Raw genomic sequence first — 16745 nt, forward strand, 5'->3', positions numbered from 1 at the left:
TAGACCTTTTCCTGGTGCGATCGAACGGACTACATGTCCTGTGTTGTTCAGAGAGCTGTTTATAGTTGGGTCATTTATTTTGTGATTGAATGTCAGCAACCGAAACCAAAAGGATTTTGGGATTTACAATCTTTGGACAAGATCAAAGGATTTTTAAACCAGTATTTATATAAATTTATTAAAATATTGCTAGATTATACATACTCGTAACACGTTAGGGATTTCGTGAGTCAAATGGATAGGTTTTTCACTAATTTGAAAGCACATACTTGACTTCCTGATGGCCGGAGTGAGGTTCATGAGAGATTCCGGAGAGCCCAGGACCTGCTTCAGCCCAAACCAGAAGAGCTCTGAGGGCAGGTTTGGTGTACTGATGGAGGTACATTCAGCCATGCAAGCACCGCTTGTGCACTGCAGCGACACTAATAGGCCCCAAAAATAGCTTTAAATGATATTGGAAGCTGAGCGTGAAATCCTGGATATAAATGGCTGATGACTAGTGGTTGACCAGGAACGCAGAAGGAGAGCCCGGGCGACCGATGGCGCCTTCATCATCCCCATCAGGCGGAGGTGAACGCTGGGAAATGATTGGTCTCCACACTGACCCAGTAACTCCAGCTGCCTTTGGTGCCCACACATGCCGACTATCCTCTGTTTTTTAAAGGTGTCAGTCCCTTGAGCTCCCAAAAGGCTTAAAGGTGAGCTGGTGCCCGGTTTGCCTTTAAAGCACCGTGACCCAGGGCATAGAAAGACCCTCTTTTTCTTTTAGTATAATTTAATCTAAGACCAAGGGTGGTTTGGGCAGGAGTAGAAGTAAAGCGTTTAAATTCCAAACAGCACCCTCCACTGAGATAAGTTTTTCTTTTGGCTACTATTTCTAAAATAAAATGCATTTTTTTGAAGACATGTTCTTCAAGAGGCTCTTAAATCTCAGACTTTATGAGAATAAAAGCTCCTAAATCAATCACAGCTAATGTAATATAATGCCACGAATCCATCCACCTATTTGCGGCCGAGCTCACACACCATTCCATCCCCCCCCACATCCACCCAGCTGGCGTTTTTAAACCTAAACAGGGAAACACTGAAACAATCACCAACTGCGTTTTATTGGGCTATTTACTTGCTGGCCTGGGGTTAGTGATCAGTCTGATTCTTCATGTAGCCCATCTGCCTCCCTCTAAGCACATAGTGCTCTTCTTCTCTATATCTATATTTGTGTCCACTTCTGCTTTCACATTTATTTGTGCATCCTGTGGCTAAAGAGGCAGTGTGTGGCTCTGCAGGTTTGGACTCTGTGCCTGCGATTGGAAGGTTGTCACTTCAAATCCTGTGGATGCTTGTATGATCATATGGAGCTCCGGGACAAGGCCCTTAACTCTGACAGCTGCATGGAGCGATCTGCTTCCATGCTGCGATCTTATCTCTCTCCGGCTATGTAGAAATTGAAGGAAGTGATGGGTTGCTGCCCCATGCAGACTCGTTCCCTGCCTCGTGCCTCTAGGTTCTGGCATGGTCTCCAGTGCCCTGTGACCCTGCATAGGACAGATGGATGCCTATTTTATATTTGCCTGTCTCTCTATGTTTCTTATTTTTCTTATAACAAGCTCAAGTGCCTTTTCATGGCACATATTAACAGCAGGTGTTAAAATCAATGCAAGGCTACGAGCAGAAGCACCAATGATGAGAAGCAGGAATAGCAGTCACCCCTACTAGCTGAAGGGACAAGATCTCATCGGCTTTTAGGAAGTTCATCTGGAGCACTTCTGAAGAACAGAGGTGCCCGCGTTTGAAGCCAGGAGGTATATTTTGCTGGAAGGAGGTGGAGGTGATGAAAGATTTTTGGAATGTGAAGTATTACGCAGCAAGAGTGCAGGCAGACATTGAGCTTAGCAGCAGAGTCTCGCACAGTCCTACACATTCCAGAATTATGAGAATACAAAGCAGATCCCGGTAAGATAGAGAGAAATAATATGTCTACATTGCACATGTAGAGTCTGTCTAGCCTCTATTACAGTTATCAGAGCTGATGACAGACTCCCATCCATCCATCCATCCATCCATCCATCTATCCATACATCCAGCTTCCAGCTGCTAACGTGTCATTGAAAAGAATGAACTCTTTGTTGCTCTTAATGAAGACAGACTTTTGACACAAATGAGACAAACAAACAAGAATCCTGGGAAGATTCAGCTGAATATTCCTCTCCATAGAAATAGACAAAAATCTTTAATATGCTCCCACCGAGTGCTTTGTAAGTATGAATGGAATTTAAAATACACCCAGGCTTTGAATGAAAAGGCCGTCATTTATTTGGAGATCTCTGATTTGGTTCTGGCACCACTGTCCCTCACACCTCCCAAAAAGATTTCCTCTCTTTCAGAAATTCAGCTGCCGCTGTCCCCGCAGCCCAGACACACACGGTGGCGTCTGCCCAACTGCCACAGCCGAGTAACACGCCGCGTCCCTGCATCGCTGCTAATGCGATCTGTCAGTGAAACATCTCCCATCCGGGCCAGAGTGACCGTTTATCGGAACGCATTCCGATAGCCTGAAATTACTTTCTTGATTTTCTCGTTGCCTCAGAATGAGACCCTTTGGCTCAGGACACCGTCTGGCTTCGGCAAACTTGATTTCATTCTGTGAATCCGCTGATGGGAAACTCTGTGAAACTGAGCAGTTATTCGGCTGTTATTCAGGTTAAGAGGCCCGAGTGGGATTTGAGCTGAGAGTGAGCCAGGGCAGCTGCTGTACATGGAAAAACGCGATAATGATCGATAACAAAAGCGGCATGATCACTCTGTGTGGTCTCTGTTAGAAAAAATGACTGCATTTGACCGAACCATATAATGCGTATGACATTTGATAACAATAGCTGCCGATTGAGGTTTGGACAGCTGCTGAACATTTCTGCATTATTAAGTATCCAACCAGCACCGACAGTGAGTAACTAGATAGATTTTTACACATTGAAATAAAAATGCTATTGATTGGATGAGTCTGGGTGGCTGTTTCACATGCGTTAGTCAGGGCAAATCTGGGGCTTCTTTTCTGACACCTGGATGGATGTTTTCCTGCCAGACTGAAGCACTCAAAACAATGAAGGCAAAGTGATTGTATCGCAATGGTGGCCTTAAACCTATACCAGGCTTTTGAGGGCTCTCGAGTTTATATATGGATACTCTCACTGAAAGCGCATTGAGCCGTCATGGATGAGTAACCAGACATGAATATGAAGTGCCGCAATATCGAGATGTGAAGTGACTGAGACCCTGATCCCATCTTGCGGGAGAGTCTTTACTGATTAGTAAAGAATGTATCTTATATCATCAAACTGTGAGTCTTTCCAAATTCAAACCGGTTGACCCTTATTTGGCCCATTACAATATTCCCCAGCATCTGTCAGCGTCCTCTGTCTTCTTTGCAAATGGAACCGTGGAATTTAGGTACCAATAATCCAGTGTGACCAGACAGCATCCCAGAATGTCGCTTGCTGCAGATATGGCTGAACTGAATAATCATCACATGTGTTGTGTCTCCTAACAATGTGTAACACGGTACCAGTCAATACAACCCCCTGCCCAAAGCTTGGCAATCAGGGAGCAACTACGCGCGGGGGGTGTCTCAGAACTATAAACAATAATACTAATGAATATTTCACTCCATGGTTCCATGAATGTAAATAGTAAGGACCCAGAGGACTTCATCATGAAGATTCATTCAACTCAAAAGTCATCAAAGAGGGTTAAGGCTTTTAATTAGTTTACTCACCCAGCTGAGCTCACCCAAGTCTCTTTCGCCTTAGGGGTGTAGGTTGTATTTAAAGTTTAGCACCATTAATGTTATTATATTAATTAAAGTATCACTATATTTTCAGTATTTCACATCCTGAAAGCCCTCCCTTATAGTCATTGTCGCCGTAAAACATATTGTATATTCCTCATCAGCCTTCAAATATCAGATGAGTCACAGAGAGATTGGCATTGTGTAGACAGCCATCACTGTAAATTTACCACGGTAACAGGCTTTGGCACAAACAGTGGTATGGGGCAGTCTGTCTTTCTCTGCCACTGGCTCAATATCTGCCTGTCCTGATTTACGGAGAGTGAAAACAGACCTGTATTAATAGTATTTTCTTTTTGACAATTTGCTACGTTGTTGTTTAGGAAGTCTGGTGAGATGATTTCAATGTACCGATTTGGGCACTAGATGGCGCGGTGGTGAAGGTTGCAGCCCCTTACCGGGGTTAAATAAAATAAAATAAAAAAAAAAGTTAAATATCTGGCTGTAGCAATTGCAAGTTGTCCAGGATAAAAACATTCGCTAAACAGTTTTTTGACTCAGTTTATGAGTCAGGGTGTTATTGTGATTATGTGTGTTTTTCAAGGCTGAGGACATTGAAGAACATTAGGTTCTGCCTCCCAACAGTGACGGCCACATGGGGGTCTCACCCAGGTCCTCCCTCTCATAATCTGGACATGTGATGTAAAGGCGGCATCAAAGAAATAACCTACGAATTTCTAATGCATGAAAATAAATGTGTCTTTCAGTTCTGTGTTGGGATTTATTATGGAGGATCTAACAGTTTGTTACTATTTAGTTTTACTTACAGGACTTTTCTGTGCTTGCGCATGTGTGTTGACAGCTCGCATTTCCCTGGGGGTGGGTGCAGGGGTCTTTGAGCAGAGTCTGTTCCTCAGTGAAAATTCCAGATTTCCGGCAAAGTCTGTGATCAGACACTCGGATTCAGGCCAGGTAATTATATGAACGATGCGTGAAATCTGGGAAATTGGTAGCAATCGGGTGAGTGAAACCGAACGTTGGTTGGGGGGGGGATGTGTGGGCGGGCCGCGGCGCGTGTGAATCAGCGCTAATGAGGCTCTCGAGGGGGCTCTCCTCACCGCGGAGACACAAGAGCGCCCCCTGTAGTGTGTCCTAGTACTTAACATGCCTCTCTCTCCTGCTTTTGCAGTTAAACCCACAGTCATAGACGTGGACATATACGTGAACAGCATCGGCCCGGTCTCATCCATAAACATGGTAAGTGTGCTCCTGGTACTGGTGCTCCGGCAGCATCCACGTTCATGAATGTATGTGCCCCGCTGGGCCACCAGAGGTTCAGTTAACATCTCATGAGGCCTTGTGGGATCCAAGCAGGTGTCCAGGTGGGTCGAGGATCTACTGGAAGGGCCCGTCTGCCAAACACAAAGCAGGGCTTAAACACACGCGGAATGACATTTATCCACAAGCTCACCAAACATCGTTATCTTGGTTTACTGCATTGTATGATTCGAAGCGCTGAGAATATTTTATAAACATGCTGGCTGCACTTGGATTTGTTAAGCTCTTCCAGAAGAACCACATATCCAAGTTTTCAATGAAAATGACATTTTATGAAGAAATGTCACAGGTGTAATAAAGTATAAGGAATTCATTGCACTTTTTAATAATGCTGTGCTCAGGTCTGCCGGATTCACAAGAGAGATCCTTCTGTAGGAGATGGTTTGCACTTGTGTTTTCAGCAGATGAGCCATGAGACCAAAGTACTGAGTAAATGATACAAAATAGCCATGAAAAACAGCCAAATAACGTCATTGTCTGAAAACAGGCGCCGCACTTCTGAAGGCGATAATATATTTTCACCTGCGGACCGCAAGAATAACTTAATTTGACGTTTGGCTGGAATCTCTGTTTGCTGGGATGAAACGCGCTGGCGTTTCTGTCAGTGTGCTCCCACAGCTTTCCCGTCTTTGCTTAATTGTCAGCATGTCGTTTCAACCCACGCTGAGGCGCCCCCTGAGATCTGGCTTGCCGGGACACTCCGGGAGAGTCGCGAGGCCTCGTCTATGAGCTGCCGAGGCTTTGGGATTACCCAGAAGGCACCGCTTCATTTATGTATTTCTGTCTCTTCGCCTGTGGTGGGAGGAATGGCTCAGTGCTCTCGGTCCTGCTGGGCAGTAAACAAAGATGTGTGGATGGATGGAACGTCTGATCTGACTGCCGTTGAGCTGATTTGGCCCGAGTGGCCTGGTCGAAATTGTGAAAAATTCCATTTTTACAAGTACAAAGAACAACAGAAAAATGTCCCCTGTTCCAAACAGATAATGACGCCATGGGTACGGCACAGAAGAATCAAACCCTGTCAGAAAAATTACTCATTTGCTTAGACTGGGTGTGGAAATCAAGTACTTAAGAATCATCTATAACCGATCCTTTAAAAATATATGTATTTATTAAATTATTGGGTTCGAAATATTGCCAGGCATCTGAACGGTAAACCACATAGGTAAATATAAATAATTAAGCAGCAGTATTTAGTTTGTGCACTTTGAAAGATCGAGCCTCAGTCCCGGACATTTTGTTCAATATTTGTTTCTTTAATGAACAACATCACAGGAGAGGATTAGAAAGGCTGAACAGAGTCTGACTCTGACAGAGTGAGAAGGCAGGTTTTCTGTTGTGCAGTGAGTTTAGAGAAAAGGCAGGTAACCCTCAGAGGTGTGTGGGTTTGTTTAAGGACAGGCTCAACGGGAAAGCAGGCAAATGCACGTAATTAGCCTCAGCGCTGGGCGCATGAGGCAAATATCAATGAATAACAGTGTCATGGCAGGAGGGGGTGGGGGCTGTTTATAGGTGTGAATGTGAAATCCACATGTCATGATTAAGCAGGATGACATACTGGTACGAGTGAGATTTACTGATGCAGGCTTTGTCCAGCAAACCACGGTGATCAGATTACAGCTACAGAAATGTAGGGTTGTGATAAAAAACACAAAGGGTTTTGTGTGTGTGTGTGTGTGTGTGTGTATTATATCTATGTTTTTCAAAAGCAAACAGACAAGTGGACATGACTTTAGCACGACCGCCCCCCCCACTCATATTCCCCCCCCCCCCCCCGCTCATATGCATTCCACAATCAATGCAGAGTCACATGGAGGGGCCTCTAATGTATGACTTGCTCAGGGTAGCAGGCCGTGCTCCATGGCGCCTCCTACTGCATTATCCCCCCAACAAACACACATGCTTATACACAATACCCTGCAGACCACCGGTTTTGCTCTTAAAACTGTGCTAGAACTCGCCACTCATACTTGCCTGGCTGAGCGATTAAGGCTTGGATCTATGGGGACAATAGGCGGTATAGACCATTCTTCACTTCAGCAAATGGATGCACCCTTTGAGACCTCGCCAGTAGATTGCAGCCATTTCAAGCGGATGATATGTTGTAGGCATGTTCGCTGAGATTGCTATCTGCACTGTAAGTCTCTCTGCCAGATGGTACCTGCTGGCACCTTGGCCCCACTCACTGGACAATTGCTGGCACACTTCTTTCATCCAGTTAAGGTCATGCTGAACTTGGCAGCCAGTGGAGGGCAATCATCTGAAGGCCTAAGCAGGTCCGAGTCGGGGTATGACCGGTACAGCCGGGAGGAAGGAATCAGGCGGTGCTGGGGGAATGTGAGGGTGTGAACAGACCCTCTTCCAGTTAGGAAAACACAGCCCAAGCATGGAGGTGGAACAGCAATCAGCAATGGGAGTTTAGCAGGAAACAGACAAAAGTGCTGAATGGGCAATGAGAAGAATGGGGGTGGACACTGGGGATGGTGTCTGCGTGGGATCCAGGTTACTGGGGCCAACACTAACTAAGAACACACCAACACATAACACCCTGGAGAGTCAACGTGGGACAAGTCAGATCAAATAAAAAGACGTTCCCCCAATGGCCACACACCCTCCAACACGGATGTGGAAGGAAACCTGCACAACCCCCCCCCCCCCCCCCCCCCAGAGCTGGATCTGCACTCAAACTCCCAGCCCAGGAGGAGAGCACCTTCTAAGACACTGTGCCGCTCTCACCAGGAGAACGACGGTTTGCAGACAACCCCAGTACTCCAGGAGAACAGGAACATGTCAGCAGTATTCTTGCCTCCAAAAAGTAACTTCAAAGTTTATCAAAGGTGTTACACTTCCTGTCGATGGAGACGCTGGAAAAGCAAACACAGCTTTTTCATTGGTTAGTGCCATGCGAGATGATGCACGCTTGTAGCACGGCGAGTGTTATAACAGCCGACATGTGGCACGTAAACAAAGGCTCATGTCAGAAACTGCATGTGCCGAGGGCTGCGCGGAAAACGCGCAGACGCTGATGCGTCACGTTGTGAAAAATCCAAGATCAAAAATGACTAATGTCGCTAAATACTGCTAATGTCAAAAAATGACTAACATTACTACATACTGTTAATGTTTAAAATGACTCAAGTTTTATGAGATCTGCTGTTGCAAGAAAAGGCTGTTGTGTTTAAAGGGGAGTGGGAGTCACTGGAGACACAGCTGTCTTAGGGGCGTCAGGTGACTGAGAAGCCCTGTATTGATTGGCTTTTCCTGTCTCATTCCTAGAGATAGTCCCCGGTAACCCCAAGCAGATAAAATACAGATGAGAGGCCTTTTTTTTACCTTTCTGGCAGGAAAACATCTTTTTTTGTTCTTCAGGGTTGTGTTTGTATCTCCCAGCCCGTTTCCTATTTGTCCATGAACAGGAGGAGGAAACCCTCTGGCCAGCTGGTACATCCGCATTTTACGCCGTCCTGCACGTGGAAGATGGCAGCTCACAGCCCCCTTTTAACTTTAAGGAGTGTTGTGATGGGACTATATTGTCAAAATGTTAGAGTAAATAACAAATAAAGTTCAATTCAATTACCAGGCAGAGTTTAGAAGTCGAAATTGACAGATACTGTACCTGTTATGGTGAATAATCTTGTTTACGACTCAGATATGCTCTCCGTATTTCACAATTTCATGCCTTTTTAATGACCACCAGGGCCCAAGTTAAAATCTCAGAAAGCACAGTTCCTACTACCCTCCCCGAGCAGATCGAGCTGAGACATCCTCAGCTTCTACTTGTCTTTAAGGGGGGACAGTTTGTGAGATCCAAAGACCCTGAGGACATAGTGAACCCGGCAGGAGTGATGCTTTGGTGTGCAGTGAGCCCAGTGTGCAGACTGATCACACATCACAACAGGTCGTGATTGATCATGTGTGGCAGATAAATCTAGATTGGGGTTACAGTGCAGCACGTTGAGGGAGAGATCATCTGAGGTGTGCCAGAACATCGGGCACGGTTCTGGAGCAGTGCAATCAGTACGGAAAGCGAGGGGAGGTCGTCAGGATCGATAGACCCTGGTAGGCATGGAGGCAGAAAAGGTGCAGATCTATCTGCCATTTCTCCAAGATGAATGACCTCAGCCGCAGGCCAAGGGTGGAGACTCTTTAGGGTGCAGTGCTGAGGATGCTTCCTGCCTCCTTCCCGCCCGTGGAATTTCCCCAAAGGCCACGGTGACGCTGTTTAAAATCGTCTGTTTGCCTGCTTCTGCAGAGCTCTGAGAGATGAGCCTGGGAATCTGTAGAGAACCAGCAAACGGAAAGTGGGTGACAGGAAGGTGACGGTGCTCTCCGCAGATCTGACGTCATCTTCACCAGATCAGCACGGCTGTGTTCTGCAGAACCAGGAGGGCATGCAGCTTAGTACCGCCCTAGGTGCATTGAAGCCGCTGATCCCATTAAGAAGTCTGCGTTTCCCATTTCGCTGATGCATTGTTATTATATTAAGATTAAAAATGTATACTTGGCTTTTAGTTCCCTTTTACTGCAGCTTTTAGGTTTTCCCCAAGAAAGGGGGGCATTAAAAGCATTTTTTTTGTTTGGGTCCAGATGGATCCCTTTCCGGCCAGAACACTTCAAACCCAAACTTCCTAGAGCACTCAAAGAGTGTCTTATTCCTTATTCAAAAATACATCGAATTCTGGCATATGTTATTAGATAGGGAGAACCAGTACATGCATGACTATATAACTAGTGATATTATAGAAAGAACTAAATTAAACAGTAATTCAGCTTCCTAAAGACACCATGCATGCTGCGGAAATTAAGAAAACTTCTGTTACTTTATTTCCCATAAGGCTTTAGGACTGACTGAGTCACATGAGTAATGAAACAATTAAAAACTGGAAGGGGACAGTTCCGAAAACAGGTGGTAGGACCTGAAATCCGCTCTCTTGTGACACACAGGGCGCTATTTCATTATTTAGTTTCTTTGCATCTGTGACTTACCTATTAATGAAAGATGTGAAAACAGAGAGTCCCTGGAAATACACCAGTTTATCTAATTATACTATATGATCATACACTGTCTGAATTTTAAAAATATCTAAAATTCATATTTCGATACATTCCTGCATCGTCTGGAATCACATTTACATTCCTTTTGTTTCGGGACTGATAAAAACAGTGACTGGAAATCAAAACGCTTTCAATGTCTTCCCACATTATTTATCTCAGGCTGTGCTGTCTATATAATGATGTCTCAAAAGGGTTCAGTTTCAGGTGCTGTAATTCTTCTCGAGGAAGCGTACTGGCATGATTGAGAAGCAGAGTCGGGCTGTGGGGTGACTGAATCTGTCTCGCCTACCTTTATTCATGTCTAAAACGTGTCTCTGCACCTTCACTAAACAGTGACTGCTCATCCTTGAAAGAACTAATTATTCTGGTGTCACAGAGCACCCTGGCTTGGGGCAGGTGGGGGCGGCCTTGGCTTCATTTGTTTTCTTCCTCTCTCTTCCCCACTGGCGCCACTGCAAACCTTCCCTCCTAACTGGCACAATTCATGGAAGATTTGCATACAGCCCCCATGTTAGAAGGAACTCAATCATGTAATCTGTGAGAGTCGCCAAGGTCTGAGAGCTACAGCTTTTCAATTCAGATACTTTATCGCACGCCCCCCGCCGCCTTCCCCCCTACCCATACACAAGCAGCCACCCACACACTGTACCAGATTTAATACCAGATCCTCTCACTTACTGTTTACCATAATGACAACAGGAGGCAGAGCACCTCGTCTGTATTTCAAAGGCAGCATTTTTGAGGCAGCCAATCACAAGATGCGTTTCCCTCGTCAACGTGGGCCGGCTGTGAGACCGTGCATGTGCCGTGGCGTGGCTGCATGGCGATGGCTATTTTTAAACGTCTGGGTCACCCTGTGTCCTAGGCAACGAGCGTGTAGCCAAGGATGTGCCGACTCCATGGGTGGCTGGGGGGCGGCGCCGGCGGGAGTTCTCCGCGGCCGGATACCCTCGGGGGGGGCACTGGCAGAGGCGGGGGCCTCCCACACACAAGTCAAGATTCTGGAAACACGGTGTAGATCGACTCATTGCTGCCTGCATTTAAACAAGCAGAGAGAGGGAGGAAATGCAGCAGCTCAGCTCAGAGAGCTCGCGCTGCATGTGTCTGCACTGCTCACTGCGACCTGGTTCTACAGCTAGCCCAGCGCATGCTGGAGTCTTGCATGTCTGGTCTGCCTAGTCGTTTTTATTGCCAACACTCTTTTCCCAGGTTCTCCCGATTTATTAAACAGGACATTTCAGTTTAGCATGCAGCATGATGTAGCGCTTAATACTATCGACGCACCGCTGGGATAGGGGTTCGAGTCTCCGCCCTGGCTCTCTGTGTGAGTATGGATGTTCTCCCTGTGCTGTTGTGGGGTTTCCCTCCTGGGATAGTACCCATAATTCCTGAGAAAGGCTCTGGAGCCCAACGACCCTGCATAGGATGAATGGGTGTAGAAGATGCATGGATGTTTCAAATTAAATGCTCAAAGGTACAATGGCGGTGTCAGTCTTGGGATTTGAGTGCAGAATGTTTGAGCCTGTGCCTTTAACCTTAACCGCATCTGTGGGGACTGACACTGGTGTGCTTCACCTTATGCTTTCACAAGTCTGTGTCCATTTCTACAGCTGTATATTCCCATTCAGAGCTCTTGACTGTGGTCCAGATGTGCACTGCTGATTCTCCAGCCTTCCTTTACCCATGTGCAAAGCCACTGTAGCCAATCAGAATCAGTCATTATTAAACTAGCTACTTGGGAGAACTGAAAACACGGCCTGGATTTGGAATTGGGGGCCAGGTATGAAGAACCCTGGTCCAGACTGAACAGAAATACAGCCATACCGATACAGGTATGTGTAACCAAACAGCATTTTTCCTGGCCTCCAACCCAGAGTCGATGTCATGCAGCTTGTTTCTCAATGCTGGGGAACAATGATGTTTGGTGTGTAAACTGAAAGAAAATCATTAAAAAAAGAGATTATTTCCCAAGAATGGTATATTCAGTTCATTAGCTTGACGAAAACCTTTCATTTCATTAATCTTGATGTGGGATCTTATAATGAGGTCGTTCTGAACGCAGCGTCATGAGAATGCAGATGATGCCTCAGTCAGACTGTAGTGCTGTGAGGATTGCTTTACACTGTTTAGCAAGGTATTAGATATGTTTTGCAGCATTTACTTTGAGACTTTCCTGTGTGGTGAAAGATTATGTTCAGCCATCAGATCCTTTGAAGAAACACCAGTGCAATTTTTCCACAGAAGTTTCAGTGGATGGCCTTCAAGCTCATTGGTGGATGGTCCGAAAATAATTTGATGGTGCTGGACAAATAATTAAGCCACAAAGACAGAGCATCCTCTCAGAATGAAAGTGGATAAGGGACACGGCCAATGCGCCTACATATCTGATGTATGCACAAACAGCTGCGGATTTTGTCCAAATATGAATCGCCTTTGAGGCAAGAGCTGTTGAACCTGAAAATGAATAAAGTTAAAGAATTAAAAATTAATCAAAGCTAAATATTAGAGCATTCCAAAGCACCTTGTCTCGGTCCTGAAAAAGTGGTGTTATAAATAAATTTTAAATAAATAAAGTGCTTCTCTAATAAAAAAAAAATCATTATACATGTGTGAAATATGAGTTTTGTCAAAAACAACAGAATGAAATATTTTTAATATAAATATTCCAGTTGGCCACGTTATCAGGATGAACCAAATAACTTTAATTAGCTGAGTAGAAAAGGGCAGATCCTGTTAAAACCTAAAATAACACACTGGCGAAGTTTCGAAACGAGCTCAGATGCAAAACATTTACCAGACGATTTAAATAGAAATGCAAAATCGCCGTGGGCGTAAAAGGCATTATTCATGGCAGAGCTGTTCCGATCCGTCCTGATCCGGGCTGGAACACACAGAACCGCGCACTCACTAGCAGAGGAAATGGGCTCAACAGCGATTAGCGGGACAGTTAAAGCACCTGACCGAACTAAGAACCGATGCATCAGAATGTATCTGTAACTGGTTTGCACTGATTGGTGTGTCCATGGAAATGATGGAATTTCAATAGACCAATCATTTATGGCAGAAAATACATGAACTTAGCAACACAGTAAACAATTAGGGTTAAACGACAATGATGGCCGAGCATATGGCCACAGCAAATGGAAAAATCAGTAGAATGCTCTTTAAAACTGGGGACTAGGCCATCTATTCCGCATGAAGCCAATCCCCACAATTGAGAATTACTCAGTGGGGCACGTTGGCTTCACCTCCTAATGAGACTTTTACAGCCCAGCTTCCTCATATCGTTAGACGTCACACCCACTGCAACCACTTGGGCCTTTGAATCCACACACTAAGCTTTTATCTGTGGATCTAGCTAAATCAAAGGGGACCTTCAAAGGTTCTACGCAAATTGCAGCATTTGCAAATACTCCACTTACACACATCTTCATCTGTGTTACGCAGGCTGCAGGTGGCCGGTAATGCAGAGATACCGACAGAGGAGAGACTGGCTGGCTTAGTGATCCTAGAGACGTGTCGTTTGGGTCCCTCCTTCAGGCGGAACGGCCTGTTTTTGGGGCAGTAATTTGACCGGCTTTTCTTTTTTGTAGTGGACGCTGTTTGTGTTCCATGCAGAATTGTTGTACATGTCCACAGGCAAGCATCCGCATTTTCAGAACATTCACCAGGTGCTATATCCAAAATGGGAATCTACAGAAGCACAGGCCTCTTCATTTTTTTTCTTTTTATATGAAGTTTATAGTCCATCCATCCATCCATCCATCACCGTAACCGCTTAATCCCAACTGGGGTTGCGGGGGGGCCCGGAACCTATCCTGGGAACAAGGGGCGTAGGAACCAACCCTGGGAAGTCGCCAACACACTGCAGGATCCACACACACACACACACACACACACACACACACATCCAATTACAGGGCCAATTTAGACTCGCCAATAAACCTGTCCTGCACGCTTTTGGACCGTGGGAGGAAAACGGAGCCCTTGGCGAAAACCCACGTGAACATGGAGGTAGCGTGCAAACCCACACAGACAGGAGCCGGGACCCAACCCCGGGATTGAAAAGTTTATAGTCTTTCTTTCAAAAATAAACTTTAAAAAACTTGGGGTTTAATAGTTATAATACAACAAAGGGGGCAATTTTCCAGTGTGACAGATAATGAGGATTATAGATACAGTATCACCACATATGCAGCCCTACGGATTCAATCTGCTTATCCTGCACAGTAAGCAGGATCCTGCAATGCAGATTCAGTTTAACTCAACCTACTATTGTGGATTTTCCAATGGTAGCGAAATTTCATTTTAGAGCTGAGGACATTTTTTTGTGCAGGCAGTGTTGATTTCATCTAAATGATATCATCGCCAAGGGGAGACCCGGAGGCTGTGATTGGTGACAGGTTCCTGCTGAACAACACAGGCAAGGCCGCCCTCTTTGACCAGCTACCCATCTCCGGTTGGGGCTGGATGAGTAGCAGCAGTGCATTCTGGGACTTTGAATTATATACAAAGGCTGTGAGTGCCGCTGAATCAATAGAGAATTATTTAGCTGCCACCCTAAGTCTTTCTTTCAGACGAACTCATTTCACAGCCTTTTTGCAAGGCAGCAAAAGATTGTTGTGAAGATTTGACGTGATGTGAGAGCAGTGGCTGCCACGACAGCACAGCCAGTCTGAGGCCTGGCACAGGTTTCGGCTAGATGGAGTCTTTCTCTGTGCCTCTGGGGGATGTGAAACAGTTCCAGTTACAAGCATTCACAACATGTGCCACATTTAATAGCGAAGTGAATAAACTGCCACACTCATCACACCACTGAAATGGTGATTAATCCTCCCATCTACCCATCCTCTAAGCCCTGGTCCCGGTCATGGGAATTGGGAAAGATTATCATTTAGGGTTATTTCAGATGTGAGGTCCTTGTCCCTAATTCTGCTTCAGGGTCCCAGCGCCAACCAATCGCGGGGCACACTCACACACCATTCTGTGGGGGCAAAGCAGAGCACCAGGACACGACACAGGGAGAACATGCGAACCCCACACACATGGAGCCCTGATCCCAGAGGTGTGAGGCGACAGCGTTACCCACGGCATCGCCATGCCGGCCCGGATTTGAAACCTTTACTCAAAACATTAGCATTAGCTGCAGCGGCAAATCAAAGCAGGGGGTCTGCAGCATTCCTGCGGAGACCCCAAGGTTCCCACATTCCTTCTGTTTCACCAACCAGTCTCGTTAATTCATATAATCAGGTTTGCTAGTCCTGAAAGTGCGGCACAACAACTGGACAGAGAAACAGGATTATTTGAGTTTCTGGGGAAGTTCCATGCTAGAAAAGGCTCTCCACTGCCTCTCGGGATTATTAACTAAGTGGGGGGTTATATGAGACACATTTGCTCAGCATTTACACACCCACACATAGCACAGAGCTACAGGATGCCAGCAAGCGTTCTCGCAGTAAGTGTAATGCATTATCCGCATGTTCGCAGATGAAATAATCAAGGAAAATGCGTATTTAATTACTCAGAGCTGTGACTTCTGTGGCAGTACAGCAGGGTTTGAGAAACCGATCAGATCCTCGGGAACCTAGAGACAGGCAGTGTTTTTGCTCCCTCCCAGCTCTCTATCAGACCACAGTCCACATTTTTGTTGAGTTGCGGGTGGTAAAAACCATTCAGCCGCTATCAAGATTGGGAACGTGGAAAAGGCTTGATGGAAATTAAGAACCACAATTTAATTAATAAGCCAAAATGGGCTAAAAATGTGTACTGAGCTGGGAGGGAGCAAAACATGGACTGTCTGTGGGTCACCGGGTGGAGGGCTATCAGGGCAGGAGCTCCCCCAGCTGGGTGGCCGGTTGGAAGGCTATCAGGGCAGGAGCTCCCCCAGCTGGGTGGCCGGTTGGAAGGCATCCCAGCTGATGTGAAGTTGCATATCCACAGGACACTCTTGGAGTGAGGACATCTTCGTTCTCCGTCTGTTAATCGTATTGACTGTAGAAATTCTTCTAGATGTATTGAGGAATTCTCAATAAGCCAATCAATCCTATGATACTATTCCCTTGGGGTCTATCATCTGCCACCTGCTTCTGCAACATTCAACGGGCCAAATGACTCATTAAGTAGAGTGACAGGTCTGGAGGAGATCAACATCCCCTTAACCCCGCCCACAGCCTGTGAGCATGTAACCAATGGCAGTGAGGCGGAGGCAGACCAGGCTGGCTACCCCAGTCCGCATATCACTGTCCAGCAGCAAGTGGGTGTGGACCACCAGCTCTCATTTAAAAAGGGATGGGATGTCCCAACCAGCTGTTGCTAAAACAGCCTTTTTGAGGAAACCAGTTGGTGTTCCACTGAGCTCCTCTGCACCAAGGTCTGAAAGAGTCCTTCAACTTCGGATCACATGGAGCCAGAAAAGCGAGATGGTCACAAAACATTTACAGCAAGGTTCCACAGTCTTCGTAGACCCCCAAGACTGTCCACGTATTTGCTCTCTCCCAACTGCTAGGGAATTGAGAGAGAGTGAAAATGTGCAACGTATGGGGGTGCGCGAGGACCGGACTATGAATCA

General features: G+C 46.0%; 1 protein-coding gene across 3 annotated transcripts in view; it reads left to right on the forward strand.

Annotated features, from left to right (window-relative positions):
- LOC125723014 (gamma-aminobutyric acid receptor subunit gamma-3) overlaps nucleotides 1–16745 on the forward strand; it is an 81439-nt gene that overhangs the window by 16938 nt on the left and 47756 nt on the right. For all 3 annotated transcript variants that reach the window (XM_048999403.1, XM_048999404.1, XM_048999405.1), the window contains one exon: nucleotides 4974–5041. In XM_048999403.1, coding sequence (XP_048855360.1) covers nucleotides 4974–5041 — 68 coding nt within the window. The remainder of the gene's footprint in view (nucleotides 1–4973; nucleotides 5042–16745) is intronic.

This window comes from Brienomyrus brachyistius, unplaced genomic scaffold, assembly GCF_023856365.1.
Source record: "Brienomyrus brachyistius isolate T26 unplaced genomic scaffold, BBRACH_0.4 scaffold44, whole genome shotgun sequence".
Taxonomy (NCBI): domain Eukaryota; kingdom Metazoa; phylum Chordata; class Actinopteri; order Osteoglossiformes; family Mormyridae; genus Brienomyrus; species Brienomyrus brachyistius.